We start from the raw sequence: 20,255 nt of genomic DNA, 5'->3' as shown, positions 1-20,255 counted from the left end.
TAAAATGTTTTGCATGTGAGTTGATGAATGAGAGTAGTTTTTTATTTAGTGAAGTCTGGAGTAGATATTTAGATCTCAGCGAGTGGTATTTTCTGCACCCCCTGCGGAGTGTTTTGTGGTGACAGAGGTAGCTTGCCATCAGCCGGCTGCAGGATCTTCCAGTCCCACCACTGACAATAGGGTGAGCCATTTTTTGCACTCTCCGCCACAAGGGAACCAGCAGTGGGGGTAGGGGGGCATCGGCAGGGTGGCAATCCCACCAGAGGGAATAGTTGGAAAATCCATTGCAGTATATCTACTGAGGTCTGCTCATGGTGAACGCTGGGTGAGTTATATGGACTGTGTAAGGGCAAAGGGTGGTAGGTGGGTGGGGAGTCATGAGCTGGCACAAATTTGACATGGGAGTTGTAAAGGACCATGGGGATGAGTGAAAGGGCATGGGTTGGCATGAATGGGCATGGGGAGCGGTGTGAGGGCTAGAGAGCCTAATGGTTAAGAAAACAACTAGGACAAAGTTCCATGGAACCAGGGTGGGCCTTTCAAACAGCCCACCTCAGCGCTTGGCACTCCTTGTGGCTACATCCAATCCGTGGCCAGATAATCTCACTCCATCTTGCACCCGCATCCCTGAAATGAAGATGTTACCACTTGGGAAATATTTTCCTCAGGCCAGTGAGGTAATTCGAGAAATTTTCAAGCTTCCACTACCTGACTCGGGAGCAAACATCCAGGCCACCATGTGAAATGTAAAATGTGGAGGGTGAATTATACTATTACAGATCAAGTCTCGCCTCCAGCACAAGTTGTTCTTTTATTCATTTATGTGATGTGATGTTGCTGGCAGGATCAAAATTCATTGCCCATCCCTACAGGGGGGCACATGTTCAAGGTGAGAGGGGGAATGTTTAAGGGAGATGTGCCGAGCAATGTTTTTCACACAGAAAGTGATGGGTGCCTAGAATGTGCTGCGTAGTGGAAGCAGGCACATTAGCAATATTTAAGAGGCAACTGGATGGGTACATGAATAGGGAGAGAATAGAGGGATACGGCCTGAGTAAGGGCAGAAGATTTTTTTTAGTTTAGTTAGGGCATCAGGATCAGCACGGGCTTAGAGGGCCAAAGGGCCTGTTCCTGTGCTGTACTTTTCTTTGTTCTTTGTTCTTCTTTGAACATAATCGATTGGTTGCCAGCCATCTTAAAAGGCAACCACATTGCTGTGGGGCCAACGTCACATATCAGCCCCATCAAGTAAGATTCCTTCCTCTAAAGGATGATAGTGAAGCAGATGCATTTTTACACTAATACCACAGAATTACAGAATCTATACAGTGCAGAAGAGGGCCTTTCAGCCATACTGATTCTGCATTGGCTCTCTGTAAGAGCATTCAACCTAGTCCCACTCCCCTGCCTTTCACCTGCAACCTTGCACATTTTTTCTTTTGAATTCCCTTCAATTCTCTTTTGAATACTTCCACTAGCCTCTCAGAAAGTTCGTTCCAGATTCCAACCACCCTCTGGGTGAAAAAAGCTTTCCTTCTACTCCTTTCGTCCATTATTTTGAATCTGCTCTCTAGTTCTTGTTATACTCTTTTAATTCCAGATTTATTTGACTGAATCTAAACTCACCAGCTGCCAAGGTAAGATTGGATCTCCCAAGATCATTGGCCAAGGCCTCCAGATTACTTGTTCAGCAACATAACGACAATGCTACCATAAACCACACAAAGCAGAAACTACAAGACCTGGGAATTGCTGAATTGCCTCTGATATTTTATTTCAATCTCTGTCAGCACCTAATTGGACCCAACTGACTGAATGATTGATGATACATTGAATCATTGACTAATAAATTATTAGTTAGAGAACAGTGACTGCAAGACCGTAATTTAATGTCAGATTATACATTATAGAACCATGTGATGAGACAGCATCAAATGAAGAAAGCTCTTAGTCTGATTGTATTCAAAGTATGAGTTTTAACAACACCAGGTTAAAGTCCAACAGGTTTATTTGGTAACAAATGCCATTAGCTTTCGGAGCGCTGCTCCTTCGTCAGATGGAGTGGATATCTGCTCTCAAACAGGGCATACAGAGACACAAAATCAAGTTACAGAATACTGATTAGAATGCGAATCTCTACAACCAACCAGGTCTTAAAGATACAGACAATGTGAGTGGAGGGAGCATTAAGCACAGGTTAAAGAGATGTGTATTGTCTCCAGACAGGACAGCCAGTGAGATTCTGCAAGTCCAGGAGGCAAGCTGTGGGGGTTACTGATAGTGTGACACAAACCCAAGATCCCGGTTTAGGCCATCCTCATGTGTGCGGAACTTGGCTATCAGTTTCTGCTCAGCGACTCTGTGCTGTCGCGTGTCATGAAGGCCGCCTTGGAGAACGCTTACCCGAAGATCAGAGGCTGAATGCCCGTGACCGCTGAAGTGCTCCCCAACAGGAAGAGAACAGTCTAGCCTGGTGATTGTTGAGCGGTATTCATTCATCCGTTGTCGTAGCATCTGCATGGTCTCCCCAATGTACCATGCCTCGGGACATCCTTTCCTGCAGCATATCAGGTAGACAGCGTTGGCCGAGTTGCAAGAGTAGGTACCGTGTACCTGGTAGATGATGTTCTCACGTGAGATGATGGCATCCGTGTCGATGATACGGCACGTCTTGCAGAGGTTGCTGTGGCAGGGTTGTGTGGTGTCGCGGTCACTGTTCTCCTGAAGGCTGGGTAGTTTGCTGCGGACAATGGGCTGTTTGAGGCTGTGCGGTTGTTTGAAGGCAAGAAGTGGGGGTGTGGGGATGGCCTTGGCGAGATGTTCGTCTTCATCAGTGACATGTTGAAGGGTCCGGAGGAGATGCCGTAGCTTCTCCACTCCGGAGAAGTACTGGACGACGAAGGGTACTCTGTCCACCGTGTCCCGTGTTTGTCTTCTGGTTGGCTGTAGAGATTCGCATTCTAATCAGTATTCTGTAACTTGATTTTGTGTCTCTGTATGCCCTGTTTGAGAGCAGATATCCACTCCATCTGACGAAGGAGCAGCGCTCCGAAAGCTAATGGCATTTGCTACCAAATAAACCTGTTGGACTTTAACCTGGTGTTGTTAAAACTCTTACTGTGTTTACCCCAGTCCAACACCGGCATCTCCTCATCATGTACTCATTCATACAGCTGTTGATTACCCTGTCCATCATTTTACTGATGATTGAGAGTAGACTGATGAGGCAGTAATTGGCTGGGTTGGAATTGTCCTGTTTCTTGTGTACAGGATACACCTGGGCAATCTTTTGCTCCTTGAAGTTCAATGGCATTACCATCTGAATCCCCATTACCAAAATTCTGGGATTAGCACTGACCAGAAACTGCACTGGTCTAGCCATATAATTACTTTGGTTACAAGCGCAGGTTAGAGGCTAAGAAGCCTGCAGTAGTAAGCTTATCACCCAACTTCCCAAATCTTGTCCACCATGTCGAAGGCACAAGTCAGAAGTGTGATGTATACTCTCCACTTCAACACTCAAGAAGCTTGACACCATCAAGGACAAAGCAGCCCACTTGATTGCTACCTCTTCCACAAACATTCTCTCTCTCTACCACTGACAAACAGTGGCAGTAGCATGCACCATCTACAAGGTGCACTGCAGGAACTCACCAAGGCTCCTTAGGCAGCAACTTCCATATCCACATCCATTAGAATGACAAGATCATCAGATACCTGGGGACACCACTACCTGGAAGTTCCCTTCAAGCCATTCACCATCCTTACTTGGAAATATATTGTCATTCCTTCCCTGTGACTGGGTCAAAATCCTGGAATTCCCTCCCTAACAGCATTATGGGGATACCTACACCTCAAGGACTGCAGCAGTTCAAGAAGGTAGGTCACCACCACCTTGTGAAGGGCATCTGAGAATGGGTAATAAATGCTGGCCCAGCCAACAATGCCCACATCCCGTAAATGAATAAAAAATAATATTCTATTCTGCTGGCATTTCCAAGTCCTGAACGGAGTTAAAGATGAGATGTTAAACAATAACATTTCCCAAGCTTTCTTTGCTCCAATTACTTTTCTTCTTTGGGAGGCAGTGGTGCAGTGGTACTGTCACTGGACAAGTAATTCAGAGATTCAGGGTAATGCTCTGGGACCTGGGTTCAGATTCCATCATGGCAGATGATGAAATTGGAATTCAGTAAAAATCTGGAATTAAAGTCTAATGATGACCATGAAACATAAGAACATAAGAATTAGGAGCAGGAGTAGGCCAAGTGGCCCCTCGACCCTGTTCCGCCATTATTGATTGCTGTAAAAACCCATCTGGTTCACTGATGCCCTTTAGGGAAGGAATTTTACTGCATTACCTGGTCTGACCTACATGTGACTCTAGACGCAAAGCAATATGGTCGACTCTTAAGTGCTATCTGAAATGGCCTAGCAAGCCACTCAGTTCAAGGGCAATTAGGGATGGGCAATAAACGCTGGCCGACCAGTGATGTCCATGTCTCATGAACAAATAAAAAATAACTTAATTTAAGTTCCAGGAAGATCTTGAGAGTTATTTAATAAAGGGCAGTCATAGAGGTTTACAGCATGGAAACAGGCCCTTCAGCCCAACTTGTCCATGCTGCCCTTTTTTTTCAAACCCCGAAGCTACTCCCAATTGCCCGCATTTGGCCCATATCCCTCTAAACCCATCTTACCCATGTAACTGTCTAAATGCTTTTTAAAAGACAAAATTGTACCCGCCTCTACTATTACCTCTGGCAGCTTGTTCCAGACACTCACCACCCTCTGTCGGGTGAAATAATTGCCCCTCTGGACACTTTTCGGTCAGGACAGCTTTTGACAGTAATTTTACTACCTGGGGCAATAGATTCACCATATCCTCGTGGGATTATATTTAATGATTTATCTATCTTGAAGGTGAAGTAGGGAATCGAAAATTTTCCAGTCACATTGTGCATGACAGTGAAGCCCATGTTCGAAATTTGGAAATATGAAGTAAGATGCAGAGTTAGTTAGAATGTTCTCAGTCAAAAGGAAAGAATTGTAAACTAACTTACTAGGGAAGGCCACTGGAGGTACATATAAAGTTCCATCTGCTTAATGGGATGTGGACGTCGCTGGCTGGGCCAGCATTTGTTGCCCATCCCTAATTGCTCATTGGATTGAATGTCTTGCTTGGCCATCTGCAGCTGGAAGCTCATGTTTTGAAACCTTCTTGGTATGAAAAGAATGGACTTTCATATGAAATATATAGTTTCTTTCACTTAGTCAAGGCATCCCAAAGCATTTTACAGTGAAGTAATTTTGAATACAGGCACTGTTATAATGAAGGAAACATAACATAGGAAGGTCCTGCAAATAGAAATGAGATATCTGAACTGATGATCTTTTTTTATTGGGTTGATGTGTCATCAACTCCCCTGCCCTTTGCGAAATATGAAATCTTTTGCTGTTACTTAAAAGGATAGATGTGACCTCGCTTTAATGTCGCATTGAAAATAACTGCAGGGTGGCACAGTGGTTAACATTGCTGCTTCATAGTGCCAGGAACTCGGGTTCAATTCCAGCTTTGGATCACTGTGTGTATTTTGCACATTCTCCCTGTGTCTGCGTGAGCTTCCTCCGGGTGCTCCGGTTTCCCCCCAACAGTCCAAAGATGTGAAAGTTAGGTGAATTGGCTATGCTAAATTGCCCCTTACTGTCCCAAGATATGTAGGCTAGAGGGATTAGTGGGGTAAATGCGTGGGGTAAATACGTGGGATTATGTGGGTAGGGCCTGGGTAAGATGCTCTGTCGGAGAGTTGGTGCAGACCTGATGGGCCAAATGGCCTCCTTCTGCACTGAAGGAATTCTATAATTCACAATACTAGATTGAAAATAGTGTTATTCCGAGTTGGTCCCAAAACATATTGCACCAGGAAACTGTCACAAAAGCATTCTACAAACTCATCTTCCAGATCATCTTTGCCGATTTGATTGGTCTAGTCTATATAAAAACTCAAGTCCTCCACACTATTACACCGTGTTTATTACAAGCTCCAATGATTGTTTAATCTCTGTCCAACAGTATAACTACTATTAGGGGCCCATAATCTATTCCCACCAGGGATTTCTTGCTTTTTAAAATTCCTAATCCCCACTCAATTCAAGTTCCTAATCTTCTGAGCCAAGGGCTTTGTTCACTGTTGTCCTTTACCATGAGGGCTGCTCCTCCTCCTATTGCATTCTGCCTATCTTTTCAAAATGTTGTTTACCCTAGAATATTTATTTCCCAACAATGGTCACCTTGTAACCATGTTCCTGTAAAGGTAAAATCACTATAGTCCCAGATGACTATAGGCTCGTGGCGGTTGTAACCTGATTTTTCCCCCTCCCAAGTTCCTCTCCAATCTAGAGATGTCCTTAAACCTAGCACCAGGCAGGCAACACAGCCTTTGGTCCAGTTCCCCCTAACTATACTGTTGTCTACTACAACATTTGTTTTCACTCTCCCCATTTGAATGGCTCCATACATCATAGCGCTGTGGTCACTTTGCTCATCCACCCTGCAGTGTTATGCTCTTGTCCACAGAAGCTGCAAGAACCTCAAACCTGCTGGACAATTGCAGGGGCTGAGGATCCTCCATTTCTACCTTCTAAGTACCCCTAACTGCCTCATTTGCAGTTAGACGCATCTGTTCATGACCACATACAAAGTCAGAAGTAGCTGGCCTAAAGGGTGTGACTGCCTCCTGGCAAAAGCGTTCAAGTAATCTTCCCCCTCCCCGATTCATCAGTGTCCGAGGCTGGACTTCAGTCCATCAACTTTGAACCAAAGTTCCTCAACTTGCATATACTTACTGCAGACGAGAATGCCATGGATCACACTTGCATCCATATGGTGGAGCTGCAACATTTCACCTGCCTTGCTAACTTTATTATGTTTTATTTGACTAATTGACAATTAGTAAATTGACTACCAAAACAGAAAATGCTGGAAAATCTCAGCAGGTCTGGCAGCATCTGTAAGGAGAGAAAAGAGCTGATGTCTTGAGTCCAGATGACCCTTTGTCAAAGCTCAAAGGCTGAGAAAGTGGGAGATATTTATACTGTATGGTGAAGGAATGAAAGAAGAGTCATAGCCACAAAAACAAGGGGAAAGGCTGCTAATGGCAGTCCATAAAAAGAATAAAAAGTGTGAATGGCCAAACGGCAGAGAAGCTGAAATCAGAGGGTAAACTGTGACAGACGAAGATATGGGGGTTGGGGGGAGGTGGGGAGGGATGGGGGGGGGAGGTGGGGAGGGATGGGGGGGGGAGGGGGGAGAGAGAGAGGTAAAATTCAGAAAAAGGGGGAAAGGGGAAACAATGGTGGAAAAAAGGTAAGGAAAGAGGGGATAAAGCGGGGGAGTGTGGGGCGGGGGGGGGGGGGGGGAAGAAAAATAAAGAAAGACAATAAAGAAATAAAAGGTAGAGAATGGTTAAAAATAACATGAACACAAAGGGGTGGAGGTGGGGTAGAGCTAATCATCTGAAGTTGTTGAATTCGATGTTGAGACCGGAAGGCAGCCGAAAGATGAGATGCTGTTCTTCCAGTTTGCGGTCAGCTTCACTGGAATATTGCAGTAGGCCAAGGACAGACATGCGGATTGACGAATTGGCTTCAAGTTTAGAAATATCTTTCAAATATCATCTGTGGTTATATGAAGTAATTTAACCAGTTAAGTTATAAATTCAATGCACTACTTCTACCTCTCCAGTGCTGGTTTAAACTATTGCCCACATTTAGAGAGATAAAATCTTAACTTCATCAAATACCCCACCTGCTCACTTAATCAATCTTTGATTGCTTACCTCCTGCACAGAAATGATCAACATCACAAAAATGCCAATGTATTTGCCCATATTTAATTCAACACTTAAGTTGCAGTCATTCTAAAGTATTGCACAATGAAGTATTGCTAGTCTGACAGCAATAGCTGTAGTGAATACATTGGGGGCAGTCTTGATCCCAAGCTCGCTGTCAGTGGGAATGCTGAAAGATTCGGAAGTCGCAGATCTCGCCAGCTCTGATGGGCGAGTGTAGATAGGGAAGCCCCAGGACTTCCATGGTGGGTTGAGGGGGGAGGTTTATTGCTGTTTTGGTCAGGGCACTTTTTAAAGATGGCACCCCAACTCAGTGCAGGTGGATTTTGTTGGCGTGTTGAGGCCCTGCTCCTCCCCGCGTGACAGCGTGACACGCACCTCCTTGATTTTTTTCTGGCAGAGTGTCGTAACATCTGGAAAGAAAACCGGACTATTTCTCTGGAGAGAAACAGGCCGGTTTTCTCGCTGGAAACAACATTCTGCCAATTTATGGTAAGATTTTGTCCATTGTGGTTGGCTATTAAATGCCCTCTGAAATTGCCCAGCAAGCCATTCAGTTCAAGGGCAGTTAGGGCTGAGCTATAAATGCTGGTCCAGCCAGTAACAGCCACATCCCGTGAATGAATAAAAAGAAAATCACAGGGTTTTGATTCTCTGATATTTGTGCCTAAAAAAGAACCCCATTGGTGGTTGGAATGTTCAACATTTGCTATCATGTGGTGGGAATATCTGCTTTTCAATTTAAAAACAAATCAGCTTTCAATGGTCTCTTTGAGTATTGTTAAACAACAATAGGGACGGCACGGTGGTGCAGTAGTTAGCACTGTTGCCTCATAGCACCAGGGACCCGGGTTCAATTCCGGCCTTGGGTCACTGTCTGTGTGGAGTTTGCACATTCTCCCCGTGTCTGCATGGATTTCCTCCAGGTGCCCCGGTTTCCTCCCACAATCCAAAGATGTGTGGGTTAGGTTGATTGGCCATGATAAATTGCCCCTTCGTGTCAGGGGATTAGCAGGATAAATATATGAGGTTACGGGAATAGGGCCTGGGTTAGATTGTGGTCGGTGCAGACTCGATGGGCCGAATGGCCTGCTTCTGCACTGTAGGGATTCTATGATTCTATGAATGTAGCTCAAGCACAGTGAGCTGGGCATTCCTAAGCATAGGACCAGTAGCTGAATCCAGAATTATAAGCGACAATAACTTGCATTTATATAGCACCGCTAACATAGTAAAACATCCCAAGAAACTTCACAGGAGCATTTTCAAACAAATTTAACATTGAGCCACATAAAGGGATATTAGGAGAGATGATCGAAAGCTTGGTCAAAGAGGTTTCAAGGAGTGTTTGAAAGGAGAAAAGAGAGATAGAGAGGCAGTGAGGTGTAGCTAGATATTCCAGAGCTTGGCAACTGGAAACAACACCATCAATGGTCAACTGATTAAAATAGGAGGTCTGCAGGAGGCCAGAACTGGAAAGTACAGCCGAATGAAAGCAAAATGTTAAGGAAAAGCAAAACAATGAAAATTTTAAAATTGAGGCGTTGCCAGAGATTAAGCCACCGTATGTCAGCTAGGACAGAAGTGATGAGGTAAACAGGACTTGGTGCGAGTTAAGGTGTGATAAGTAGATTTTGGATGAGCTCAAGTTTGTGGAGGGTGTAAAACAGAAGGCCAGCCAAGAGAACGTTGGAATAGCAAAATCTAGAGCTAATGAAACCAAGAATGAGGCCTTCAGCAGCAGATGAAACAAGGGTAGAGCTGGACAGTGTTACAGGTGTAGAAGTAGGCGGTCTTGCTGATGAGCAGATACGTGGCTTGGAGCTTATCTCAAGAGCTAAATGCAGCAAAAGTTTGAGCAGAGGGGAGGCAATGGAATTGTCAGTGGACTAAGAATCTAGAGACTCAGGTAATACCTTTGGGATGCGGTTTCGAATCCCACCATGGCAGATAGTGAAATTCGAATTCAATAAATATCTGGAATTAAAAGTTTAATGATCACAGTGAAACCATTGTTGATTGTTGTAAAACCCATCTGCCCTTTAGAGAATTCACTCAGTTCAAGGGCAATTAGGAAAGGGCAATAAAACTGATGGCCGCGCAGCGATACCCACATCCCATGAAAGAATAAAAAAGTAGTTTGATTTAGCCTCAGACAATTCCCAAAGAGAGGGATGGAAGCTCGGAATTAGAATTTATAAGGATTGAAAATAATTGCATCAGTGCTCCCATTCAAACTTTCTGCTTGAGTATTGGGATTGGATAAGCAAATTGGAGATAGTTACACCACCATTCATGCTTTCAGGTGGAATAGAAATCATACCCCAAGTCAGAGCTATGATTGTGCATTTACTCCAACAATTCAAAACACTGTGTATAGTTCTAATCATTTACTGATTATAAGGTTAGTACCCCATCAAGAATAGGTCAAAGGAGATAATTCTACGTATGAGGAACAAAGAAACCTTCTCAATGCAAAGATCAGTAGGCTATCTGGCCTGAGTGTTCAATCCCCGCACCGCAGTCCAACCTGACAGACAAGGAATAAGAATAGTGATGGGATGATTGCATTCTGAGCATTACTTCCCTGGTGATGAAAAATCAGTAAAAAGAAACTTGCTTTTTACATCCTCGAAACATAGTGAAGTGTTGCACAATCAATGATGCAAAGTGACTATTGTTATATATGTTGTATATTTTATATATAATATATATATATAAAATATATATAATATGATATATAGTATTCTCCTTGGAGAGACGTAGGATGAGGAGAGACCTAATAGAGGTGTATAAGGCGTTGAGAGGCATAGATCGGGTGGACTCTCAGAGGCTTTTTCCCAGGGTGGAAATGGCTGCTACGAGAGGACACAGGTTTAAGGTGCTGGGGGGTAGGTACAGGGGAAATGTTAGGGGGAAGTTTTTCACGCAGAGGGTGGTGGGCGAGTGGAATCGGCTGCCGTCAGTGGTGGTGGAGGCAAACTCAATAGGGACTTTTAAGAGACTCCTGGATGAGTACATGGGACTTAATAGGATGGAGGGTTATAGGTAGGCCTAGAAGGTAGGGATATGTTCGGCACAACTTGTGGGGCCGAAGGGCCTGTTTGTGCTGCAGTTTTTCTATGTTTCTGTATATATTCTCCGGGTACTCCGGTTTCCTCCTGCAGTCCAAAGATGTGTGGGTTAGGTGGATTGGCCATGCTAAATTGCCTCTTAGTGTCAGGGGGTATAGCTAGTATAAATGCATGGGGTTATGGGGGTAGGGCCTGGGTGGGATTGTGGTTGGTGCAGACTTGATGGGCTGAATGGCCTCCTCCTACACTGTAGGATTCTATGATTCTATAATATATATCTGAAGCAACCAAATTTTCACACTTTTAACAGCAGTAAGATGCAACAGGTTAATTGATTTTTAGTGTTAATTAGTGATAAATGTTAGCCATGACACTGGGAAGACTCTTCTTCCAATGGTACTATAGAAATTTTTACATCCGCCTCAATAGTTGGACAAAGCCTTGTTCTAGACCATACCTCTACTAGTTCAGTATTCAGTCAATTATTGCACTGACATATCAGCCTAAGTTATGTGCTCAAGCCCTGGAATGGAACTTGAGAGATAACAGAGCTACCACAACTAAGCCAAGCTGGTGACTCTTTAAAATTTAATATCTCCACTTGGTGATGCAGACATATAAGTTAGGTTGAGGAAAAATTTGTTTTATTTACTGGCTGACTTACATTTTAAAAATTACCAATAGCCCGCTCAAGAATTGACAATACCTGACTACCTGGTACAAAACCCTGGAACCAGTATTATTTTGGAAGCAGCGTTCCTTGGCTGTGGCACTTTTTGGCATTGAGAATTATATTGGGGGGGGTGAGGAACTTACCAGTTCACTATGGTTTCTCTGGTGCGCCTGAAGCTTGTACTTGTCCGCAGTGGTGTAACCGCATCCCTCGGATGAACACCTCAGCTGGATGTTGCTGTGTTTCTGCACGACGTGGCGTTTTAGGCAGTTCTTGGTGATAGAGGAGTAGCTGCACTGAGAGCAGTAATACAGATGCTCCCGGGTGTGTGTCCGAATGTGCATGTCATAGTGGACTTGGTACCAGTATAATTTTCCTTCAATAAGGAGAGGATGGGAAGAAAGGGAAAAAAAGGAAGCAAGGGAGGAGAGGGTTGGGGAGGAAAAAAAGCACCGCAAAATATAATTAGGAGTAAAATACTGGCCAATTATCTTAGGCTTGAGGGAACCTGCAACCTGCCAAAGAAATCTGGTTTTAAAATGGGAGATTGCAAGGGAAAAGTATGTAATAACTGCAAAAGCATCGGTTTAAAGTACTCGTACTTTTCAATAATTTATGATATTAATTAATGTAAGTATTTCCCTGTTATCTTTCTAGGTATATGCTTAAAAGCTATGGTAAGCAAGTCAACACAATAGTGCTCATGTCGCAATTAGTGAAATTTGGGCTTTTAAAAAAAATTGTCATAAATAAAAAATTTTGCTTTCACTTCTGTACGCCCTAAAGGTGCATATCAATTAATTACTTCCTTTGCAATAAAAGTGCATAGCAAGGTTCCCCCCCAAACAGCAATGCTATAACCAAATAATCAGTCTTCAGTGATGTTGGTTGAGAGAAAAATATTGACCTCAGGACATCAGGAGAACCTTCCTCTTCTTCAATATCATGTCATGGGATTTTTCCCCCCCTGCCATCTCATCCAAAAGACAGAACCTAACAGTGTCAGCCTAAATGTTGTATTCAGTTTCTTGAATGGGACTCGAACCCACAACCATTTGGCCCCAAGACAACTGTGCGGCCTACTGAGCCAGAGCTGACACGGAGAAAATATTTAAAAGTTACCAGCAAAACATTCTTGGCAAATAACAGCTATAAAGAGGGCAGTGCAGTTTTTACTTCCCTTTCCCCACTAATGCAACAACAAAATTGCAGTTGGTTAGATTACTGTTGCTAACACATAACATACTCGTACCAAATTACTTTCTCCTTTCTTTGAACACAGTCTTTAATCCACCAAAGCAAGTAAAAGAGACAGTGGTACAGATCTGCCATGATTTAATTTAATAGAGCAGCAGGATTCTATTATTCTATGATAGGATGGAGTGGCTGAATGGCCTCCATCTGTTCCCATTAAAAAAAAGAATCTCTGTGAGTAATTGGCTTCGTATGTATATCTCTGAATTCCTTGGGATAGGGAGATAGCAGGATATTAATCATAGAATCCCTACAGTGCAGAAGGAGGCCATTCTGCCCATCAATTCTGCACCGACAGCAATCCCACACAGGCTCTATCCCCGTAACCCCAGATATTTACCCAGCCCATCCCACTGACACTAAGGGGCAATTTACCATGGCCAATCCACCTAACCTGCACAACTTTGGACTTCCAGCGAAAAACAAAAGTTGGTAGAGCAACTGCATTTTTAGTTGAACAGACTTTAGGTAAAGTATTACTTGTGTCGTACAGTGATTCACTTCTAGAGTAAATAATTGAGGGATAAATTATTTCAGTCTTCAAGATTAGACTGGATGAAAAGAAAGGAATGTACAAATGATTTGACTGCTCACTCTTTGGTGCTTGAGAGGGTGCTGAGGAGAATTACCAGAATCATTACTGGGATAGGGGATTTTAGTTAAAATCTCTGATATGCCTCCAATGCATTTACATGCTTCCTTAAATAAGGAGACAGTATTCAAAATGTGAGGTGGGATTCTCCCAAAAAAGTTCGAAGTGCTGAATTTGCATAAAAACTGGGGTAAATCCCACTGGTTTTTCAGTGGGATTTTCGGAATGAATTTCCCATATTCTGTGCACGGCAGAGTGCCTCAGCGTGAATATCATTAAGAATCAGTGGGCGGGGCCTATTCCCACTGGAGAGGCTGACAGCAAAGTGCTGAGCGGGCCACTGCGCATGTGCCAATCAGTCAGCGTCGAGATTGGCGCATGCGTAGTAGCCCCACACTGCAGGCCAGATCTGTGACCCCACATCGCTGCCCCTCTGACCGCCCCATGACCCAATCGCTGGTCTCTCGGAGTGTCTGGGCCAGCCCCGGTCCGTCTTGATCTCCCCCCAACCCCCGGCAGTCCCGATCTGTGCCCGGGGCAGTGCCAGGGGGCCCAGGTTGGCACTGCCAAGTTGGCAATGCCCAGGGGCACCCCCGAGCGCCCAACCCTCTGGGGGGCCTCAATTGCCTACCCTTCATTCCAGCGGGGTCGGGCCACCAGCTCCCCGCAAGTGGAGAACTATTCTGAACCCCACTGGAGTGAACCATTCCTGGCTGGGGGGGGGGGGGGGAGGATTGTTAAGAGGCTAGCGGGCCCGGAGATTTCAGTCCTGGGCCCACTAATTATATGTAAAGGAGATTGAAATGTGCATTAGAATAACAGACGCTGCGACAACGGATGAATGAACACCGCTCGACAATCACCAGGCAAGACTGTTCTCTTCCTGTTGGGGAGCACTTCAGCGGTCACGGGCATTCGGCCTCTGATATTCGGGTAAGCGTTCTCCAAGGCGGCCTTCGCGACACACGACAGCGCAGAGTCGCTGAGCAGAAACTGATAGCCAAGTTCCGCACACACGAGGACGGCCTCAACCGGGATCTTGGGTTCATGTCACACTATTTGTAACTCCCACAGTTGCGTGGACCTGCAGAGTTTCACTGGCTGTCTTGTCTGGAGACAATACACATCTTTTTAGCCTGTCTTGATGCTCTCTCCACTCACATTGTTTTGTTTCTTAAAGACTTGATTAGTTGTAAGTATTTGCATTCCAACCATTATTCATGTAAATTGAGTTTGTGTCTTTATATGCCCTGTTTGTGAACAGAATTCCCACTCACCTGATGAAGGGGCTTAGAGCTCCGAAAGCTTGTGTGGCTTTTGCTACCAAATAAACCTGTTGGACTTTAACCTGGTGTTGTTAAACTTCTTACTTAGAATAACTTATACAGCTCCATGCCAGAAATCTGGCTGCCGGAGACGTAGCACCCTGTGGGGAGCCCGCGAAATGGCCTCCCCTCGAGTCTCTTGGCCAGCTGCATTACAAAAGCAGCACAGCGGGCTGTGAGAATTACTGGGAGAATTACCCCCGGTGGTATCACAAATGCCTTGTATAACTGAAGCATAACATCTTTACTTTTATGTTCAATTTCTCTTGTAATAAAGGATAACATTCAATAAGCCTTCTGGATTATATAAAACTTTTTTGTGACTCATGCAAGAGAACACCTAAATCCTTCTGCAATCTGAACTGTTGGCATTCTGTAATCATTCTCCATTTAAGTAATACTCTTTTTTATTCTTCAGAATATTTTCCAATAATCTGTCCCGCATTGAGTTTAGACAGAGTGGTCTGTAATTTACTTGGTCTATCCCACTTTCCTTTTTTAAAAATCAGTACAACATTAGCAGTCTTCCAGCTCTTCTTGTTCTAGCCAAAGCTGGTCCTACTAATTCTGGATAGAATCTGCCCCTTCATGTCTCACTGTATCTTGAGCTGGCAGAGTAAGTTATAAGGTCTAATCATCGGTTTACCGCCAAATGCTGGACTGATATTGGAACTTTTGGAAATGAAATCAAGCCAATCCCTTTTACAGAATTCAATCATTGTATGGATAATCTCAACAGACAGCTGTATATTTGCAATGAGGCCAAGTCAAAATTTGCGGCACAACATTGTCACTTCAGTTCTCCAATCCCAATGCCACCCAGCACAGTTCCCCACCATTGTGCTGAGGCCATTCTCTCTTTCTCTGATGCAGGGAAAGTGTTGGAGATGGTTTTGAAGCAATGAATGATGAATACAGAACAACAGAGGGAGCCACAATACTCCAAATGGGGTCAGATCAGAGCCTTATACAGCCTCAGAAGTACATCCCCGCTCTTGTATTCTAGCCCTCTTGACATGAATGCTAACATTACATTTGCTTTCCTAACTGCCGACTGAACCTGCACCTTAACCTTAAGAGAATCTTGAACAAGGACTCCCAAGTCTCTTTGTGCTTGTGATTTCTGAAGCATTTCCCCATTTAGAAAATAGTTAATGCCTCCATTTCTCCTTCCAAAATGCATAACCTCACTTTTCCACATTGTATTCCATCTGCCACTTCTTTGCCCACTCTCCTAACCTGTTTAAGTCTTTCTGCAGCTCCCCTGCTTCCTCAATACTACCTGTCCCTCTACAGATCTTTGTATCATCTGCAAACTTAGCAACAGTGCCTTCAGTTCCTTCTTCCAAATTGTGAAAAGTTGTGGTCCCAGCACACTACTAGTCAACGACTGCCATCCTGAAAAAGACACCTTTATCCCCACTCTCTGCCTTCTGCCAGTCAGCCAATCCTCTGTCCACGCCAGGATCTTACCCTTAAAACCATGGACTTTTAACTTATTTAACAGTCTCCTGTGTGGCACCTTGTCAAAGGCCTTCTGGAAATCTACTTAAATCACGTCCACTGGTTCTCCTTTATCTAACTTCCTTGTTACCTCCTCAAAGAAGTATGGCCTGACGAATACCTTGGAAATCTTTGAAGGAGGGCTAATAAAATTGTGTTAATTTATTTAAACTTCAGCAGAACCCACAGTTATTACACTGTGTTCTGATGAAAGGTCATCAAGCTAAATCTTTAGCTAAATCTCTCCATAAATGCTGCCTGACCTGCTGCGTATTTGTTTCTCATAACAATTTCCAACCAGTTTCCACCTGTCTAGCTTGTCTTATTGGACAAAGCCACCTTCTCAATAATTGCTTCTTTGATTATAACAACATATTGCCTCAGGCATGTAATAACTTGATGCAGTTAAATGGTGACGGAGAGTTTGCTGAAAGGCACTGAAAGAAGAGATTAGTGTCATAGAATCAGTATGGAAAGGAGGAGGCCATTCAACCTATCAAGTTCCATGCCTGTTCTCTGTGGAGGAATTCAGTCAGTCCCATTTCCCTGCTCCGGGTAGCTCTGCTAATAGCCCTCAAATGCCTATCCAATTTACCTTCTGAAACTGTTGATTGCTCCATTTCCACCACCATCATAGACATCGTTTTTGGTCATTTAAAACAGGTTAAATAACATTTGTCTATTTGGTTGCAGTAATACTTCTGATTCACAGCCAGGATTTTATGTTCCCCGCTGGCAGATCTGAAGGTAGGTAAACATGGAAAATGCCTTCCCGCCCACCACCAATTTATCTGACATTTTACAGGATAAGGCCTATTGAGGCCCATTAAGTGGCCAATTAATAGCCCTTAAGGGCCCCATCCAGATTTCCCCAGTATTTCACCCACAGCAGGGAGAGCCGCCCCGCAGGAATCCTGGCAGTTTTAGCTGCACAGGCTAATGTCAGGCAAAAGACAGGGGGCACCACCTCCCTTTAACCCGCCTGCCTGGCCTCTTGAACCAGGCTACCCTATCTCCCCTGTCCCCACTCACCTCTTTCATAACAATCTCCAGCCACAGACTTACCTGTCAGTCCAGGTTCCTCGATGCTGTAGTCTCAATAGTGGCTGCTGGGATTACAGAGCTTCCGTACAATGCAATTGGCTGGTAGCTCTCCAAGGCTGGACTTTCTCCTTAGAAAGCGGTGGAAGTCTCGCCTTAAAAAAATTAGTGCAGCTCCCAGCGTTAAAATGCTGTAGGGCAGCTGTTGGGATTGTGGGTAGGCTCCTCTCACTGTCTTTTTGGCGGGGAGGTGGGCAGGGACCCTGGTGCCCCGTAAAATCCAGTCCAGGTTGTGGTTGAAGCCCTTTGCACAAAATCCTGGCTGGTACTTCAGTACAGTACTGAGGGATTGCTACACTGTCGGAGGTGCTATCTTTCGGATGAGCAGTTAAAGCAAGGCCCACTTACCTGCTCAGGTGCTCATGAAAGATCCTATGTCATTATTTTGAATGAGTTATTCTTGGTGTCCTGGTCAATATTTAATCCTCAGTCAACAATCGCAAGCCGATTATCTGGTCATTATCACATTGCTGTCTCCGAGACCCTGCTGGTTGCTACATTTCCTACATTACACCAGTGCCCACATTTTTGAAGTATTTCGCTGGTTGCAAAGTGTTTTGGGACATCCTGAAGCCATCAAAATGCACTATATCAATGCAAGTTATTTTTTGTCTTCCTGAATTAATTTCAGCAGAAGCAAAGGTATTTGCATATTTTAATTAATTTTCGGCAGAAACAAAAGGTGATTGCACAGTTTGCTGGATTGGCTGGCGAGGGGGTAACAATGGATCTTGCGGGTTTGTTACTGTTTACTATGTACACAACTGAATTTGGCAGAAACAAAACTGCACATTTGCACAGCAAACAATGAAGAGCAGGCACATATAAAGCAGAATCTGAAAAATAAGCAATCTTCCCACAACAAATGGAAAATATTTCTGATAGGCAAAAAGGGATGGTTTTAGGTCAGCCATTCAGGCACTTTGAGTGGATTTCCATGGAGTTGACCATAGAATTCCGACAGTGCAGGAGGCCATTCGGCCCATTGAGTCTGCACTGATGACAATCCCACCCAGGCCCCATTCCTGTAACCCCACATATTTACCCTGCTAATCCCGTGACACTTGGGGCAATTTAGCATGGCCAATTAACCTAATCCGCACATCTTTGGATTGTGGGAGGAAACCGGAGCACCCAGAGGAAACCCATGCAGACAGGGGGAGAATGTGCAAACTCCACACTCCACAGTGACCCGAGGCCGGGATTGAACCCAGGTCCTTGGCGCTGTGAGGCAGCAGTGCTAACCACTGTTGTAGGAACTCCAGGGACCTTTAACAATCCAGGCCAGACCCAGAGGTCCCATCTTCATTTCTGACAGAGACTAGTTTCACTGGGTGTGGAGAGGAAAGAAACCTGAGGTCAACAGTGCTATTCGAACTCAGTGCTGAGATCAAACAGACCTCACTTTCTTTCAAATCTTTAGAGAGGTCTTAAATGCTGTTGAAGAGCAGATAATTTCCATTAAACTGTCGAACTGCCAACCTATTTATATTGCCAGACCTTTAAAAATTGAAAAAAAAAGCACCTGCCTGTGTCTGTAAGAGTTGGAAAAATTGGTTCTAGAAGTTGCAATAGCCATTTGTTGGCATAACCTTAAGTACTATCATTAGTATAACATTATTTATGCCTGACTGATTTTCACACTTTTTATTATCATCATTTTCATCTTGATTGACAGCTCAAAGAGTTTATTAAAGGATTTATGGGGGCGACCTTACCTTCTCGTCCTGCCAGTCAATGGGAGGGACAAACCGGCAAAAAACAAAATCGGGTTCGCACCCAATTTCTTGCCTATCGTGATTGTACTGGGCATTGATACCTGGCGAGATCAGTGCGCGAAGCTGATTATAATATTTTAATCAAATTTAATTCTGATTTAAATATTATTAGTGTGCCCATCATGGAATCTTTCAGGCTCACTTGCATTTGCGACCTCGCCAGTGAAGGTCCTCACCAGCGAGGATCATGTATGGGCCCCATCAACAGGGACCCTGTTGTGATGCCTTGCCGAGAGGACCGGAGCCATTGAGGCCCCCGGGAGGTCGGAGGCGGGGGAGTGGCAGTGCCCCTTGGGCAGTGCCAGCCTGGCACCCTGGCAGTGCCCACTAGGCAGTGCCGAAGGGGCGGGACCTGAGGGGATGGGGCCCAGATGGGGGCGTGACCTAAAGGGAGGCTGGCAGGGGGAATGCTGCACACTCTGCAACCGGCAATCGACATGGGGGGGGGGGGGGGGGGGGGGGAGGTGGAATTTGAAGGAGATGTTGGGCGGTGGGAGAGCGGGTGGTGCGGCGATTGTTCGGGGTGGGGATGGGGGCTATGATTGACTGGGCTGTGCCGGGGAGTGGGGGGCATTTTTTTCCGCAGCTCCCAACACCCATCTAGAGAAAAAGTGGCCCACATGGCTGGATATTCATCTGGGGTTGGAGGCAGATGGGAAGTGAGCATGTGCAGCAAGGCGTTGGGTGTTCTACCTATGGATGCAGGAGTGAAACAGCAACAGGGGCTGCTGAATGCAAATGGGTTGTTTAAATTCTCACTATAGTTCTCTGTGACTTCGACCGAGATGCTTCCTTTAGTATTAGGGCCTCTAGTCCTCACCCTCTTACCCTCCCACCCACTCCACATCCCATACGTGACAACCCATGCCAACCCATGTCCTCCAACCATATCCATGGCCTCTTTTAGTCCCCGAGGTCAATTTAATGACATCTCATTACCCCCCACCCACCTCACTTTGCATTACACACTCTACATCAAAATCAATCAATCCACTCTGTACATATCTCAGGAGCCATGTTGAAATTAAATAAAATAATGTTCTAAACATCCGATACAGTTCACAGTTTATATGAAAGCCCCATTTATGAAAGTCCATTCAGTATA

At 44.7% G+C, this 20,255-nt stretch overlaps 1 protein-coding gene across 7 annotated transcripts in view; it reads right to left on the bottom strand.

Annotated features, from left to right (window-relative positions):
- The window catches only part of zfat (zinc finger and AT hook domain containing), a 113,263-nt gene that overhangs the window by 37,265 nt on the left and 55,743 nt on the right, over window positions 1-20,255 (bottom strand). For all 7 annotated transcript variants that reach the window (XR_013498298.1, XM_078215799.1, XM_078215801.1 and 4 more), the window contains exon 7: window positions 11,741-11,973. Coding sequence is in view for 6 of the 7 variants with exons in the window: in XM_078215799.1 (XP_078071925.1) it covers window positions 11,741-11,973 (233 nt within the window). In the remaining variant the exon portion in view is untranslated. The remainder of the gene's footprint in view (window positions 1-11,740; window positions 11,974-20,255) is intronic.

The sequence above is a fragment of the Mustelus asterias genome, chromosome 7 (genome assembly GCF_964213995.1).
Source record: "Mustelus asterias chromosome 7, sMusAst1.hap1.1, whole genome shotgun sequence".
Lineage (NCBI taxonomy): Eukaryota > Metazoa > Chordata > Chondrichthyes > Carcharhiniformes > Triakidae > Mustelus > Mustelus asterias.
The sequence above is the reverse complement of the archived record's forward strand: the minus strand, read 5'-3'. Positions and strand labels throughout refer to the sequence as shown.